The 17,972-nt window shown below is 27.2% G+C and overlaps 1 protein-coding gene across 6 annotated transcripts in view; it reads left to right on the top strand.

Moving 5' to 3' along the window:
• Positions 1-8,010: 8,010 nt before the first annotated feature.
• LOC107442065 (uncharacterized) overlaps positions 8,011-17,972 on the top strand; it is a 44,520-nt gene continuing 34,558 nt past the window's right edge. Inside the window, exon 1 of one of the 6 annotated variants that reach the window (XM_016055525.3) lies at positions 8,011-8,341. Coding sequence is in view for 1 of the 6 variants with exons in the window: in XM_071182827.2 (XP_071038928.1) it covers positions 10,388-10,479 (92 nt within the window). In the remaining 5 variants the exon portion in view is untranslated. Of the gene's footprint in view, positions 8,342-8,438; positions 8,568-8,722; positions 8,922-10,372; positions 10,480-17,972 lie in introns of those variants that run through there. The other 5 variants (XM_016055526.3, XM_043050975.3, XM_043050976.3 and 2 more) reach the window with 5 other exon arrangements.

Here is a 17,972-nt window from a genome sequence, read left to right as displayed (position 1 = left end):
TGAAAACCTCTGTGGCCATTGCGATAATTAGGCAACAATTCATTGAAATATAAAAGACATGCCAAATCGACATCCACATTGCCTGCTACCTTACGGTTGACATGGACTCTTTTCCCTTCATTGGTGACCCGGACGTGACATGAACTCGCCTACAACGAAAGTAACACCCACTTCTATAAGAACACGCCTACTTCGATGGATGGTCCACGTTGCAGTTCATGACTACATCATTGTCCCCCTGTTGATTCTTTGTCCCAATTGTACACAACGGAGTCCTGCACATACTCAACTGCTAATAGCAACACAGGAGAGATCATACACATAACTGTGAACTTAATATAGTTCTCACTACAGACGCGCAGAAAACTCGGTGAACTTAATACAGCTCTCACCACAAGCGCTCAAAATCCGGAGAGCATTATACAGCTCTTCCGATCTTTCGCAAATACAGCAACTAATGGTATCCGTTCATCGAATTCCATCTCTGATAAAATTCTTGAGGGTGAGTAGTGTGGTATAACTACCACTAAGATTATTAAACATCAATTTACTAGTAGTATATAAAACATGCTAACTCGATTTAATCTTTTTGAACCGATTCTATATATTTTATACACCTACGATTTCCCAATTAATAAAACCGATTGCAATAGAATTACAGCTTTTTACTCCCAGGCGATACAGGAATCATCATTAAATCAAGAAATCCAAATATTGCATTACAATAATTACAGGAACAAATTCATGAAATAGTAGACTGGTGCTTAAAATGGAAAATGGCAGTAAACGCAGATAAATCTAAAATCTTAAACATACAAGAAAGAAGAATAAAAATATTAATACAGTGCAGACCAAAAATGTTCAACATCCAAATACAAACTGCCTAGGTCTCATAATAAATAGAAAACTCACCTCGAACGACCCTATCAAAAACATAATGGATGAAACAACTGTAGCAACAATAGTAATACAACCAGAACATGTCATTAAAATTAAGAAAACTTCACTACCATACTTACCTGCCGGGACAACTATACCTGAATGTCAAAAGCTCAATCAATGCCAGAACAAGGTACTCAGAATGTGCCAGGATAGTTCATCAGAAATGCAAATATTCAAGAAGATCTCAAAATTCCGACCCCGTCACAGTATATTCATATATCAAATGCAGATTTATTTAACAAGGCCGAAAAAATGTAATGCAGCTAATTTCAACCAGATATTCCAGGGCTCGAAAAAACTCAGAAATTTTACCCGTCCCCGAGGACGGCTTGTCCAACAATGCACCCGTCCTCCGTTGAAACTAACCCGTCGCTTTTAAATAAATAAAAATATAATTTTCTCCTATTTATTACAAACATTTATATAAATTGCACAATGAATTAGTCGTTACTAGGATTACATTATACAGTAATAAAAGAAATACTAGGTTACTGATAGTAACCTAGTATTTCTTTTATGAAATAATTTAAATGACAAGGGTCAAGTTATCTGGAATGTCAAGTTATACGAGGGTACTGCGTTTTTTAAATGAATCAAATATGACGTTTGCCAGTTCCACAATCAAGCCAATGATTTACAGAGGTTTCTGAACAGAAATCTGAAAGGGGTTTTCCATTTAGGTAGATGTTCATAATTGCTTTTAAAGCTTCTTGTTTAAGACCAGTACGTATTGTGTTTTTTTGTAAGTTTATAGCTGCAAAGCCCCTTTCAACCGCTGCAGTACTTCCAGACAGAGAAAACATCAATATATGCGCAGTATGTTGCTGTATTGTGGGTCATTTTGCTGCCTTGTAACTTACAAGACTCTTGTAAGATAACAAAAATTGAAAATGTATCACGAACATTAACGGGAAAATGGCCGTCCACGCGGACGTCGGATTCAAGAAATTCGTTGTCCGCGGAGAATTTTTGACTGTCGAGGACGGGCGGACGGGCTGTTTTTCGAGCCCTGAGATATTCAATTTTGAAAATTATAAAAAAAGATATAAAATACAGACGGCTCACTTTACATCCGACACATCATATCACAATCATCAAAATAAATAATAGCTTTAACGCATATCTTGCCCACAAATTCAACTACAGAGATCCAATTATAACTCCAGTTTCTACAACTACAATACTCTAAATCAAGCGTTTCCCCTTACTGACCATCAACATGCACCTAAAAAATCTAAGCGCACATAGTTTGGAACACCTTCTATTTTCATTTATCGTTATTTATTGAAGCTAAGTGCTTGAATCTCGTTGAAAGCAACCACATTGACTGCTTACTCCAACTTTTTACAGCCGTGGTGGCTCAGGGAATAGAGCGTTCGCATTCCAATGAGGTGAACTGGGTTCGAATCCCGGTGAAGGCTGGTCGATACGAATTCAGTATCCGGCTTGCGCCGACCACAGTGCTGACGTGAAATATCCTCAGTGGTAGACGGATCATGGGTTAGGGTACCTTTGCCGTCAGGCTAACCGTTGGAGATTCTCGTGATCTTCCTCTCCATGTAGATCAAAAAATCCTCCGCGGAGGCAAATTTCTCCCAACACTTGTTCCAGGAGTTCTCTTGTCTTCTGGATTGTGATAAAAATTACAAGGCTACGTAGTTGAACATTAGTAGTCACAAACCCAAAAATTGGATCGGCTGTTCAACGACGGTAATAAAATAAAATAAGATGACTGCATGCAAAAGTTTATCCCTTCATGATGGATGTGCGCCCATCACTTCAAATTAGGGTAACTTTTGATGGATCATGGTCGTCCTCACTTGTGTCTACCGTTTTGTGTTTATTACCGTACCAAAATGAATGAAGAAAATTCTTGATCTCTTAAGCTTCCAAAAAAATATAGATATGTTAGTTTAGATAAAACTGCAAGAAATAATAAATCACGATTACAATTGTAAATCTGCTTGTTACTAAACAATACAAATCTAATCAATAGTAATCATTAATAAACGATTATAAGTAATAATGATTCACGATTACAATAGTAAACCTTTTTTTCCTACTATTAGTTCACATTCTCCCTTGTTCAAATTTTCAAACGTTAAATAAAATACTTTCTATTTATCCACTCAAGTGTTCAAATACATTTTCTTTTTAAAAACTTGTAGTGGATGACATTTGATGTTGATAGAGTTTCTTCAAATATTAATTCACTCATTAAATAAAGACGAGTGAAAAACGAAATGGAATTTTCTGATGGCGTTAGTCATTGTTTTAAATTTTACTATAAGCGATTCAGTTTTTCACATACAGTACAGAACCCGTTATCCGGAAATCAGAAAACCGGAAAACCAAAAAACCGGAACGAAATTCGATAAATTTTCCCGCAATTTTTTTAAAAAAAAAAAATTTTTTTTCCTCATAAGATTTTAGGATTTTTCTTTCTTTTTTGAAAGATGTTTACCTTACCATCACTTCAGAAATAATCATTAGTGTATTACCTCATCGTTTTTTCTTATTTTTAAGATTATTTACAAATATATATATTTTTTTAGTTGTGTTTAACACTAAAAAAAACGGCTTTTGTAGCGATTCAGAAAACCGGAAAAATCAGTTATCCGGAATAGCGATAGTCCCGATCGTTCCGGATAATCGGTTCTCTACTGTATTTTAAAAATATCATCAGTAATAATTTCTTATTTATAGCTCTATTTGAAAAAGAGTTTATTGCGCACATTTAAATATTTAATTATTTTACATTCGCTGCGTCAGATAAATTCAATAGCACGTGGTAGCACGTGTGGTCTAAGCCACAAAATGTATACTTTTACAGTTGTCTGATATCACGCTCCTTTTTTTTCTTCCAATTCCTTCACTCTCTCCCTACATATATTTAACTCCTTATATATTCTACCTATACAATATATTATCTTGTTCAAATTTTCAATCGTTTATAAAATACATTTTATTCATACACTCAAGTTCAAATACTTTTTTTAAAAGATACTTTTTGTATATTACTTCATTAATTTAGTTTAATTAATTAACTTTAGTTCTACATGAGGAAAAAAAATTTTAATTGCTTAATAAAAAGTAACTAAAGAATTTATTTTCATTGTTGACCTAAGTAGAAATGAACTTAACATTTTTTTATATTACTTGTATATAATTTTTATGCAATATACTTGTATTATAATCCTTTTTTATGCAATCGATTTTTTACATTAGAAATACACTTTCATTCATCATTACAAGACAACATGAATAGCGATAAATAAGCATGATATGTAAATAACATGAATAAGGATATACAGTAGAGAACCGATTATCCGGAACGATCGGGACTATCGCTATTCCGGATAACTGATTTTACCGGTTTTCTGAATCGCTACAAAAAGCCGTTTTTTTAGTGTTAAACCAAACTAAAAAAAAAAAAAAAAAAATATTTGGAAATAATCTTGAAAATAAGAAAAAACGATGAGGTAATACACTAATGATTATTTCTGAAATGATGGTAAGGTAAATATCTTTCAAAAAAGAAAGAAAAAGTCCTAAAATCTTATGAGGAAATTTTTTTTTTTTTTTTTTAAAAATTGCGGGAAAATTTATCGAATTTCGTTCCGGTTTTTTGGTTTTCCGGTTTTCTGATTTCCGGATAACGGGTTCTGTACTGTATAATTCAAGCTTAATTGCTGTAACGTTAAGCCGACAAGCGCAACCACATGATTGGGCCACAGCCGAGCGATTGAATTGACATGGTTAGGCCTCATCAGTCATCACGTATCCTTCTTTTCCAGTTACAAGTACCTGATTGTAAACTTGTTTTTACTCAAACAATTTTTGCGCAATTGTAATGATACTTACAGGAAAACATTAGCTACGATTATAAGTAATAGCGATCCATGATTACAATTATAAATCTGTTTATAATCAATTGTCATCATAATTATAAATCCATGATTATAACTAATCATTTTTCATTAATTCAATTGTTATCATCATAATTTTAAATCTACGATTGTGAGTAATAACAGCTGGATTAATATTTATGAAATGCATACCTGATTAAATGTAAATGTAATTACTGTGGCTTAATTGATTATAAGTAATTGATTGGCTTCATTTTAGTGAAATATTCTGTGATAACAAATAAAAGTAATGAAGCAAAAAAAAAAATACAGAATGTAGAGAAAACATGGAAAAATTACAGAACGATGAAAATAGGGAAAAAGAAAAATAATAATAATAAAAATCCGGAAAAATAATAATAAATCCGAAGAAAGCAAAAAAAATTAATAAAAATCCAGAAAATAAAAGATATAATCTTTTCATCAGCTCACACTATTATATCCGCAAAAAGGAGTGTTTTCTAATATTGTATCAATGTAGCCAAAGCAAAATATATCAATACAATAGTGTGAGGACACTAAAAAAAATTATATATATATATATATATATATATATATATATATATATATATATATATATATATATATATATATATATATATATATATATATATATATATATATATATATATATATATATATATATATATATATATATATATATATAATCTTTACAGGAGCTGAAACCGACTTTCCCATTTCATAAAAAAAAATATATATATATATATCAAGATTATAATTTTTTGTAATTAATACGTAAAAAGGAAAAAATTAAAAATTGCAAAATCATGATTACTTTTTTTGTTTAACTAGCACTTTAATCTTCAAAAATTAATTTTAATAAAAGTATATTTTGAAATGTATTTCTTTTTAATTAATATTATTTCTTTTGAGTTGATAATATTTGTAATTTATGCACACCACAGAAAAAAATGCATCTTGAATATCTTTTGATCTTATGATAGGATTTTTACGTACCTAAGATGCAATTTTAATGGTTCATGAGGAACACCTTAAATAGATCATAAATTCGTACATATAATCTCAATAGTTAAGGAAATTCTTTGAGTCCAATTCTAATTTCCCCGTCTCCAATGTTGACTTAGGGAGATTTCGCTAATTAATATTTATAATTTTTTTGATGCACTAAAATGCATTTTACAGAACTTAATTGCCAAATTATAATTTTCAAGGTTTTAAGTACTTCATGTTTTTTTTCCTTTAAAAATAAACCAATATAATTGTTTCTTTGGTAAAGTTTGATAAGCTTAAAAAAGTGCTTAATACCTGTAAATATTAAAATTTTGAAGTAAGTTTCAAGAATACACTTTAAATGAATAAAATGAAACAAATAATGTTTTAAGACATTGAATAATAAGGAATCGGTAACTTTTTAATTCTCCGTAGGCTAACACGCTTAGTCAGTAGCGTAGTTTCAATGCATATTCGGGGAGGTGGGGTACTCGGTTATATATATATATATATATATATATATATATATATATATATATATATATATATATATATATATATATATATATATATATATATATATATATATATATATATATATATATATATATATATATATATATATATATATATATATATATATATATATATATATATATATATATATATATATATATATATATATATATATATATATATATATATATATATATATATATATATATATATATATATATATATATATATATATATATATATATATATATATATATATATATATATATATATATATATATATATATATATATATATATATATATATATATATATATATATATATATATATATATATATATATATATATATATATATATATATATATATATATATATATATATATATATATATATATATATATATATATATATATATATATATATATATATGGGGGTTTTGTCCCTTTCCAAAACTAAGTAAAATTTAACTCCGAAAGTTTGAATTTCTCCTCCATTGCATACTTTTTGCTCTTATAGCCATTTATCAGACACTATTAATGAACATTAAAATTTTTTATATGCAAAAAATTATACGACTCGTTTATTTGAAAAAAAAAATATTTTACGTTTTGTTAAATTTTTATTTATGAATTTTTATTACCTTATTTCATAATGATTCAAAAAATTTCGAATGGAAATGACTTTACAAACTTTTACACTTTACAAACTATGCAATTTTTAATACGATAATCTACAATTTGGGAGAAATCGTTGAATAGTTTTTGAGGATTAAAAAATTAAAGGTAGGAATTTGAATTTTTTTTCTTCTCAGAAATAATTTAACCATTTGTTATAACCTTTTCATGTCTAAAGTTATACAAGTAACATACTATTTTAAAATTTTTGCGGTGTGCCTAATTTTTTTAATCTGTTTTAGATTTTTTCTTCTTCTTTTAAACAAGCATGGCATCACTGCTTTTCTGTAAACTACCTTTTTCTTTATTTGCTCTAATTTGTTAATGAGCAAATCATTTTCATTGAATTTGTCGTTACAAAGTTGAGTCCAATTTGTAAAACTTTTTTCCCCCTTTACTTTTTTAATAGTGTGGCTTAGCATTTATTTTTTCTTTAATTTTTAAAAATTCATGGAAAAATGTCAATATTGAAAATGGAAAAACTAGTGAAAACAATAAAAGAGGAAATCAAGTAAAAATAATGAAAATAAAATAAAAAGAATGAAATAAAAGAAAATAAAAATAACAAAATAAATAAAATAAAATAATAAAATGAATGAAATAAAACAAAAATAATAAAATAAAATAAACGAAAATGAATAAATAAATTATTAAAAAGATAAAACTAAAATAAATCAGCAAAAGAAATAAAATTAAATAATAAAATTAAAAAAAATCATGAAATAAAGCAAAAAATCATGAAATAAAGCTCAAAATAAATGAACAAAAAAAAAATAAAATAGATAGATAATAATATCATTACAATTTTTGTTTTATTTGTCTAAAGGTATAATATTAATAATTTGTTTATTTTATAAGGTAAATATATATTTAAAAAAGAAACAACCAACATTTTTTGTGAGAAACATTTTCTGTTTAAAATATGTAAAAATGAGAAGCATTCGGCGCACGCTCAATTTTTATACCCAACAGAATAAAGGTGCATTTAATTTCTCCCACAACCTACAATAAAGAATTCAACGAATTCACACATTTTGATCGAAAAAAGAATTCTTTGTAATATGTTCACAGTCCCGCGACGAGGTTTTTGCCCTTCTCACTTATGCGAATCCGTGGCGCTTGGGCCACTAATTTTGTAGATTTGATCTCGCTAAATCTCGAATTTTATTCGCCATATTGATGATTTGGAAGGGCAAGCTGACGTAGGCCTCTCATTAAGAGGATATGAATATATCATTTAAATTAGTTAAATTAGTTTTATAATAGTTGAAATTTCCATGTGTTTGTGTCTTTATAGTTTGATATTTCCGTAGATCAACAATTAGCGGTAAGAGTTACTCCTATTTAAAAATGTTTAAAAAATATATAAATTTTTTTTTGTGTCAATGTATTGAATGTATAATAGGCGTAAACATAGATATGAAATCTAAACAATGTTGCTATTGTGTTGTGTACACATATACTTTTATTTATCGCATAAAATAAAAATATCGGCTGTATATTCAGTATATTTATGTGTTGTATAAAAACGTGTTTATTGAATGCCTAATAGGGTAATGACACAGTAAAAATCTGACAGTGAAATTCCTAGTTGTGGATTAGCATTTTTGCCAGCGTCGCATTTTTTGATAATTTTTTTTTTTAAATTTTAAAATCGTTTTAAAATATAACTGTGTTGTGTATATGTGTCTCTGCACACGTGTTTTTTGCTTGTTGTTTTTTATATGGAATGTTGATTGTTTTTGTTTGTTTTTTTCATTGGAATGTGTTGACATAGAAATTATTATTAAAATTATATTTGCCAACTCACCCATAAATATGGACTCGCCTATTTCAATCGATCGATAAAAAAGTATTGGAATGAAATGCGCGCATGCTAATTTTTCATTTCATTTATGAATATTGTTGTATGTAAAAACTATTGTATAATTTAAAATTTTTTTTTTAAGAAATTGAAATTTGGCATAAATTGAAAATTTAGTTGATGACTATGAATTTATGAAAAAGTAACATAAATATTGCATAATAATAAATAATTTATGTTATTAAAATTAAAATTTGACTTAGTAAGTAAAAATTTAGATAATAGTTTTTTATTTGGTGTAAAAATGAAAAAATTCTTTAGTACCATATAGACTAGAATTTTAAAAACAATTTTGTTTAATATTTTGTAGGTTACAAAATTTAAGAAAATCTAACTATTATTTGTCATAATAATTAAAAATTAAAAATTTTTTTTTACTGTTAATTTAAAAAAAAAATTATTTTGTTAAAGCTAGTTGATGTTTTTTGTTTGAGTTATGCAAATTTTGTTAATTATTAATTACTAATTTAGTTTGAAATAATAATAAATTTTAAAATTTTTAATATTTTTATTTATTTATTTAGTTTTATTTAAATTTCAATTAGTCATTGTTTTCTTCCTTTAACACAAATACTTGTGTAAAATGTCATTAATTGTTAATATAACTAATGTCAATGTTAGAAAAATTCATTTTTTATTAAGTACATTTTTACATAAAATATGCTGCTTTAAGATTTAAATTTGTATAATTTATTTATTCAAGTTTAATTATAAAAGCCAATAATGAAAAAAATATAAATTGTGAAAATTTAAATACTATTTGTAATTATGGTGTATAATATTTTGAAATTGCTATATAAATGTTATGTTTTTATCTCTGTAATTTTTCTACTGTTATATAAAACAATAAGAGTGTCATTTTAATTTAAAAATAATGCTTAGTTTTTTTAATTGTATAAATGGATAATATTTCAAATAATGTATTTATGTGTTTAATGGTTAAGTTTTAATTAATTTTAACAGTTATTAAGCAATGGAAATTAAGACTTAACATGTGGGATATGGAAGTAACTACTCAAAATCTATAATTTTAAAATGAATTAATCATTAAAAATTCATCCATATTATACTTATGTTTAAAAGAATATATCTATAGCCATACTTTTTTCATTTTGATTTGAAATATTTTTATTTGAAACAAAAAATGCGTAGCATAAAGAGAAAAGTTCATTATTAATTGAAATTCTTTAATTCATTGTATATGAGTTTATAAAAAAAAATTTAAAATATGTGATTGTAATTAAAGATATTGTTTAAACTAAAAAAAAAAAGAAATCTTTAAATTTTTGTTTTCATAATTTTTAATAGTTTTGAGTGATTAAATCAATTAATTATTAAATTTATCTGAAATAAAAAGGTTCCAAATTAACAGTTATAGTTAATTTAGTTAGTATTTTTTTTTCCTTGAGGACTTCTTATCTTTTTAGCCTTCCTCATACAATGATTTCACTTCAAATCATACATTTTTGGGGGTGGACACCAAATGAAATATAGAAAAAAAAAGTTTAGATGCTGGCAGGCCAAGTTAAACTAAACCTTAAAAAACATTCTTCTGTATTAATAGATTTAGAAAAAAATCAAAATAATTTTGATTTGATTTGGTATGGAAATTTTGGATTGTAATTCTTTCTTGGATTATTTATTACACATCACATTTTTTCTTAATTGTAAAATTTTTTTTTATTATCTATTTCTTGCAGATGAGACTGAAGCTACATTTTGATAGGTTTTCTTATTTTTAAACTTTTTTCATTTGATAAACATTTAATAATTCTAATTAAAAATTATTTGGAATATTTTTCTGCAGCTTAATGCATGTAAGAAAAAAGAATTGTAAGAAAGCTAAAGAAGAATAAAAATATTTAATGTGTCTGATGTTACTAGGAGGGGACATGGATAAAACATCATTAACATCAAGCAATAATGGGATTATTTTTTTTTTTAGAAATATTTAAAAAAAAGCTTCAAATTAACTGGAAACAATTAAACAATTAAAAGTTCTCATGAAACAAGCTATAAACAGGGTATCTGCGCTCATGGAAAATCACGAATTTCGGTATTGAATCATAAAAGTCATGATTTTAACTATTTTTTAAAAAAATCATGGAAAGTCATTGATTTAGGTTGCGGAAAAATCTAATTTTTAAAATGAGATTCCCCCTCCCTCAATTTCATGGTGTTCTGAATATCTGAGTTTCTAACAAAATCCCCCCTCATAGTCATATTATTATAAAATATAAATTGTTTTTTTTTTCATGTTCTTTACAAATTATGGTGTTCTTTTAAAAATGAAAGAAAAAACTTCATTTCTAGAACAAATTATTTTTTAAAATTCTAGCTGCAGCAGGCCAGTCATTGGCGGATTTTTTTTAATTCCGAAATGAGAACAGAAAAATCAGGGGTATTTCTTTCCTTTCAGATGAACAAGAAAAGTATATTTAGGCAGAAAAAAAGAAGAAAAAAAAAATTGCTTTTGTATTTTTTTCAGCTATTTTATTGCTTCAACTCTTTCTTTACTCTGTTTTTTAAATTTAAAATCTATAAATATGAAAATGCAGTGTAAATCATTTTTGGTTATACCTATCATAGCAATTAATGTTATTATAATGTTTTTTTTAAAATTTGTAGTTGTGCTTTTGTCAGAGAAAATAGTAACATCGTTAAGTTAAGAAAAGTTCTTGCAATTAGTCATGGAACATCATGAAAAGTCATGAATTTGAAAATCTAAAATGTAGCAGATACTCTGATGTTACAATAAAATTTTTGTGATTCAAATTTTTTTATAAATTAACTAAGTTAATAAAAAAACAAAGAAATTTGTTAATGAAGGAATGTTATTAAATGTTTATTTTTTCGTAATCTTGTTCTTTGTATCATGGAATAATAATTTAATAGGACCTGCGTTTAGTAAAAAAGTATCCATAAATTTTTAAACCCTAGTTTGAATCCTGCATTTGAGTATTTACTTTATAAGGCAATGATTCTATCGAATTTTTCAGGTATTGCTATTGATTTGTCCTTAGTATTTAAATCCGATATTTTTTGTACGATATTATTTATTACAACAACCTTATCTCGAAACGAAACACGCATTTGAGTTATCCCTTTTTGAGGAGTCCGATTCATGTGATTTCAATGTTGATCTTTTTTTCGGCAACGGAGTTCATGATTTTTAATATTTTTTTATTGCGATGATTGTTTACCCCCCGAAAAAATTTCGAGAATGTCACCCATAATATTAGAATAAAAAATTATTAAATGTTCAATTAAAAACAAATAATAGTTTTTTTTCTTCCGTAAACACAGGGCTTTTGTTATTTTAAATTAGTAACATACGTGTTTGTTATCATTAAAAGTATCTTGTAGAAAGATATTAGTGCTAGAGAGTTTTGTCGCAGGTAGCTTGGAAAAATTCTGCTGCAGGGATTCTCAAAATGTTAATGATTACCAGGGTTAGGTTTTTGACGTCAAAAAGTGGTTTTTGACATGACAAGGGTATAATACTGGTTTAAACCGTCAAAAACTGAAGTTTGCCAAGAAAATATATAAACTTCAAAACTACCAACAGTTGCCATGCATTATATTGAAATTTAATTATACTATAGGTAATCAGCAGGTTTTAAAATATTTTTTAATTAAAATTAAGGTAAAATAACAGATTTAAAATCTTAGAAATTTATATTCAAATGCGTGTGCAGAAAAATTTTGCACAAAAATTGTTTAAATATTTATATTTTGAAAAAAAAATTTTTTTTTTTGAAATTTAAGAAAATTAAAAGTTTAAAACTATGCATTTTTGACATATAAGGCACATGTAACTAATATTTATAAGGAACTTACAAGTTATGTTGTATAAATACAAACTTGATACAAGTGTATAAAATTTTTTTTTTAATGTTATACTGAATATCTTTATTATTCAGTATGTTAATTTGAATTTAAAATTAATGAATAATGATAAATATAATTCATATTGTTTATTCTATTTATTTATAATTATTACACTTATCATTTTAAAACAATTTTTATCTCTTAATTTTTTTTTCTCCACTTGTATTAAGAATACAAATAATGTATATCTTGAAAGCAAGAAGTAATTATTCAACAGCTGAATATTTAGATATTCAACAAAACTATTTAGTATTCAGCAAAATTAAACTCACAAGTATTTGGATAAACTAAATTTTCAGCATAGTAAATGAATAGGCTGAATATACTGTAAATCGACACTAACTACTCTGTGTATTTAACAGAAAGCACTTAAATTTGTATTTTCTTATGTTAACTAAAGATGTGAGTTTTCAAAAATACAGTCAGACCTCGATATAAGGTCACCCTAAGGGACATCGCAAAAGTGACCTTATAAGCGGGGTGACCTTTTAACCGATTCATTAGCAGTTCGTAACTAAGCACGTAATTAGTACACTTTAAGACTTTTTAAAAATGTTAATATAAACGAAAATGATCAGCCATGAAATAAATGTTTAAGTCAATAAATTTTAACAGAATTAGTAAAGAATTAAAGGAAGTTTGATTTTTAAAAAAAAATTAATTTACAATAAAGCTGTTTACAAATTTCCTCAAAGTGCACATACAGTGCCGTTCCTGGGGTGGCGAACGCCTGCGTGCAAGAATAATTTTGTGCGCCCCTATATACTATGCTTAAATTTTGATGATAAGGCCACTTTTCATAATCATTTTTAGTTTGAGGTTTAAACTGAATGGTTTCCTTATAGACTAAAGTCACTTTAGTGTAAGTGTTTGATTATGAAAATGGGCGTAATAAAATAAAACAACGAAAAAATATGACAAAAAATTTATTTTCGACATCAAATAAAATAGACTATTAATGTACAATATAGGTCATAAATTCTAGTGTAGAAACAAAGTGTAGAAGTTACTTCTTATATTAATTTACTGTTTCTTCCTGTAATCAAAGTTTACAGCTTTGCTATAATTTGATTTTTAATAATTTGATTTTTAATAATTTGCTATAATTTGATTTTTTTCGAATAGTTGAATTTGGCGCCCCTTAAATTGGGCGCCTGCGTGCGGGGCATTCGCTGCATACCCGCCAGGAACGGCACTGTGCACATACATACATTACATTTTACCTTATTTAAAATAATCATTTATGTAGGTCTGCCTCGTTTTTGGTTTCATATTTTGAACAATGTTTTCTAGATTTTGTAACTTCTCAAAATGTTACTCAGCTCCCTCATGATTTGTAAAAAAAATTCTTATCACATTTATTGCATTGGAGGCTTCCACATTTGTTACAGCTACAGTCTCAGGATCACTGTCATTGTCCTCACTGTCCACAACTTGTGAAAAAATGTCAGAAATTGTAGCTTGTTCGTTGGCTGCAACATTTTCCTAGAACTCGAGAGGGGTAATTGCCTTGTAAGGAAGTTAAATAGGCTTTTGTTAGAAAAGAGCTTCCCTCGATTCAGATAAAAATGACCTTATAAGCGATAATGATTTTTAAAATTTGACCATATATCCGATATTTTGTGACAAAGAATTCCTATTCAGTGAACCGAGACTTTGGAAAAGTGACCTTATATGCGGGGTGACCTTATATGCGGATGACCTTATATCGAGGTCTGACTGTACAAGATTTTGGTTACTATTCAAAATATAAGTGTTTCTTCAAAATTTTAAATTTATTTTTTCTAGAACATATTTAGAAACACTATCCTTTATAAAAAATATATAAATTTTATGTATTAATTAAATTTCATATATGAATATAGGTTTTTGAAATTTTTGACAGTGAGGTTTTTGACGTGACGGTTTAAACCGTCAAAAACTGTCACAGGTCAAAAAACTGCCAACCTGATGATTACTAAAAAAAATTAAATCAGAACCTGAATCTTCAGAAAATTTTATAATTTCTGATTAGTGATCAGGTTTTACCATGAATGGAATAAAATCTGTGATTTTTAATAAATAAGGGAGGGATATTTAAGAAGAAAAGTATTTTGGGTAGTTTATTGAAATCTGCACAATAGCAGGGTTCATAGTTGTCCTGATAATACTGATAAAAAATATTTTGTCCTTATTTGACCTTATTTTTATCTTTTTGCCCTGTTATTCCTTGTGTTTATTCTGTTCAGAACATCCCATTTTCAGAAAATGCAAATAAAAAGTATTCTTGCAACAGCCCGTTGTTAGCTTGGGGGTCGTGGAGTTTAACGATTTCATGACATGATTGTGGCAGAATAAAATCGCAGCTCTTCAAAAATGTCTTAACCACTTAGTTGTTGCAGCTCAAAAATATAATTACTGATTTTTTTACAAAATGATTTGAAGAATTAAAAAGTGTGGAATTTTAGCCCAATTTCTTTTCATTTTAATTAATAATGCTAATAGAAATCATGAAATCCCATAGTTCCAATTTAGGAACCTTCTACTAAATTACATGGTTCAGGTATATAGTTTTACGTACAGGTTTCATTGTACCTAATTAATTTGTGAAAACCGGATTAACAATTCTATATTATCAAATTTTTATGATGATGATTTCAGGGGTCATATACTTATTTATTACTTAAAACAAATGCGATAACAAATCTTATTGATGTAGTTTCATAATTATGGTTCGTCTCTGTCCTCTGATTTTAAAACTTATCAACTTTACAGTAATCATATGATTGAATTGAAGAATCCATTAAAATTAGTTTCGTTAAAAACATGTTAAGTGTCATATTCACCGTGTTTTCATTTCAAGATTATTGAAACACTTCTTTAATTTTAATAGAAATGGAAATTCAGCTCCAAGTTTTAAATATGTATTGGTATGAGAGAGTATTAACTAATTCGTACTGGTTATTTTTTCAATCCAACAGTTCTCAAAACAATTCCTATAAATTTACTGAGAATTTTATGAATTGTTAAATATTAATAAAATTATACTGGAAACTATTAAAACTTTCTGTTCTAAACAAAGTAATTCTGATATTAAAAGTGTATTTTAATATCTGTGTATTTTAAAATAAATTTGTTTTATTACACTTAAAAGGAGCAAATTGTACCGTTTTAAGTTAGTTAATATTAAGTTTTACGTTGTCCTGATATTTTCTTTGGCCAACTACGAATTTAGGAGCCAGTTAGAATTGTATTAATTTTGGAACAAATAGAAATTTTGAAAAAAAAAACAACAACTCATGTTTATGAACAAATGGTTATTTTTGCATATCTCCTGTAGCAGAATCACGGCGACATTGCAGCAGAACGTTACAGAGTTCTTGCAGGAAGATTTTTCTTTTGGAAAAAAAGTTTTTCTTTTTTTCCTGACGTAAATTGAGCTCGTCAAAAAGCGATAATCTAAATGCATGGATCAAATATTGCGTGTAAATTTCTGTAGGAAAGAAAAGTACTTTTTTTTTACTTCTCAAAAGAAAAATCTTTCTGCAACAACTCTTAACGTTCTGCAACAATGTCGTCATGTCGCTTCGATTATGCCACGGAGCTTACGACAAACACATTTATAACATTATTTTGATATGCTTATTTATTTAAAATCAGAAACTTTGTAATTTTTAAAGGAATATTTTTAAATTAACTAGCTTTTATTTTTAAAAAAAAGTCTTTATTGACATTTTATTTTTATTTTGTTATTCACAAATAGTGTGTGTATACTTAGTAAAAAATGTATCTGAAATTTGTTATTGTATAAGAAACATCATATTTCTAATACTGCTGCCAAGTGCAATCTCCCCAGAAATACTGTACCTGTACTTTCCCATGACTTTAATTGAAATTCAGTTCAAATGATAATATTAATTTCTTAGCTAAAGTAACTTTTAATCAGTGAACATCTTTTTCTTATAGTTTTATTTGGAAATCTTCATAAATAATTTGGGCTATGTGAACAATAAATGTCAACAAGTGTAAACCAATCCAAAAAATATAATTGTAACATGTTCCATAGAGTTTCGAAAAAGTGCTTAAAGGTGCTTTTTTTCACTTTTTAAAAGCTCTTAACAGTGCTTTTTTTCATTGGGTGTTTTTAAAAAGAGCTTAATTTTCCCTTTTCAAAATGGAGATTTTTTCTTTACCGTGTCGATTTTCGCCACGTTTATGAAAAAGTGTGCTTTATGCATTGTTCTATTCAACATTTTCACAATTTATTCAACCATAATCTATTTTGGTGTACCCTTGGTCCATATCGTATGAAAGCACCAATCATTTGACATGTCTGATGAAATACTTGTGAGTCGGCATTTATATCTACTGAGCTGGGTTTGGTGCGATTATTGCACTCTCATGTGCTACTCTGCTGTATTTTGCAAGATATTCTCAATTTCATCCCCCCCCCTCTGATATGGAACTGAAGAATCATTTTAAAATTCAAGATCTCAATGCTCGAATACGCCATCTGGGTAGAAGAACGGTTCCGTGTCTTTGACTCTTCCTCTCCTCCTCTTTTCAGTTGTATAGGAATGTACTACAATATTTTTCCGTTTCTTAGTATTTTTCTTATTTAATTAAAAAAAATTTTTTTTTTAAATTTCCATGACGCTTTCTTTTAGTACCATGTTTAATGTAGTTTTCAAGTCCATTTAATTTCCTAAATTAAAAGATTTAAACTAACGTACTCCCTTCTTTTCTGACTCTCCACACGCAAGTGGTAAAAGCATGTGTAGTGTTGCCATAGGTAGAGAGTTCTGCTCTATGCCCCCTGTACCCCATTTCTATCGCCAATGACTAATATAATCAAGAAAAGAGTTCTTTGTCAAAAATTAGTTATTTTATCATGATCATGTAAAGTCTTTGAAAATTATTTTACATTTGTTAGTCCTTAAAAATATTTTTTGAGTGCTTAAAAAGTACTTAAAAGTTGATTATTTTTTTGCTGAAAGATTTGGCTACGCACACTGTGTAAGAACTCATGCTAAATATGCATCAGAAAATAAAATTTTTGCTGAAAATTTATCATTTTTCTAGAATCGCCATATAATTATTACTGCTGATCTGAAATTCTAGATTGAGCTCTTAGCTGGCCCCTGTGACAGAATTTTTTCGGAATTTCTGCAACATACGTCTCCAACACTAATATCTTATAGCAAGATACTTAAAAATAACAAAT

The sequence above is a fragment of the Parasteatoda tepidariorum genome, chromosome 4, assembly GCF_982258835.1.
Source record: "Parasteatoda tepidariorum strain Cologne lab strain chromosome 4, Ptep-v5.0, whole genome shotgun sequence".
Classification (NCBI taxonomy): Eukaryota; Metazoa; Arthropoda; class Arachnida; order Araneae; family Theridiidae; genus Parasteatoda; species Parasteatoda tepidariorum.
Note: the sequence above shows the minus strand (reverse complement) of the source record. Positions and strands in the feature narration are given on the sequence as shown.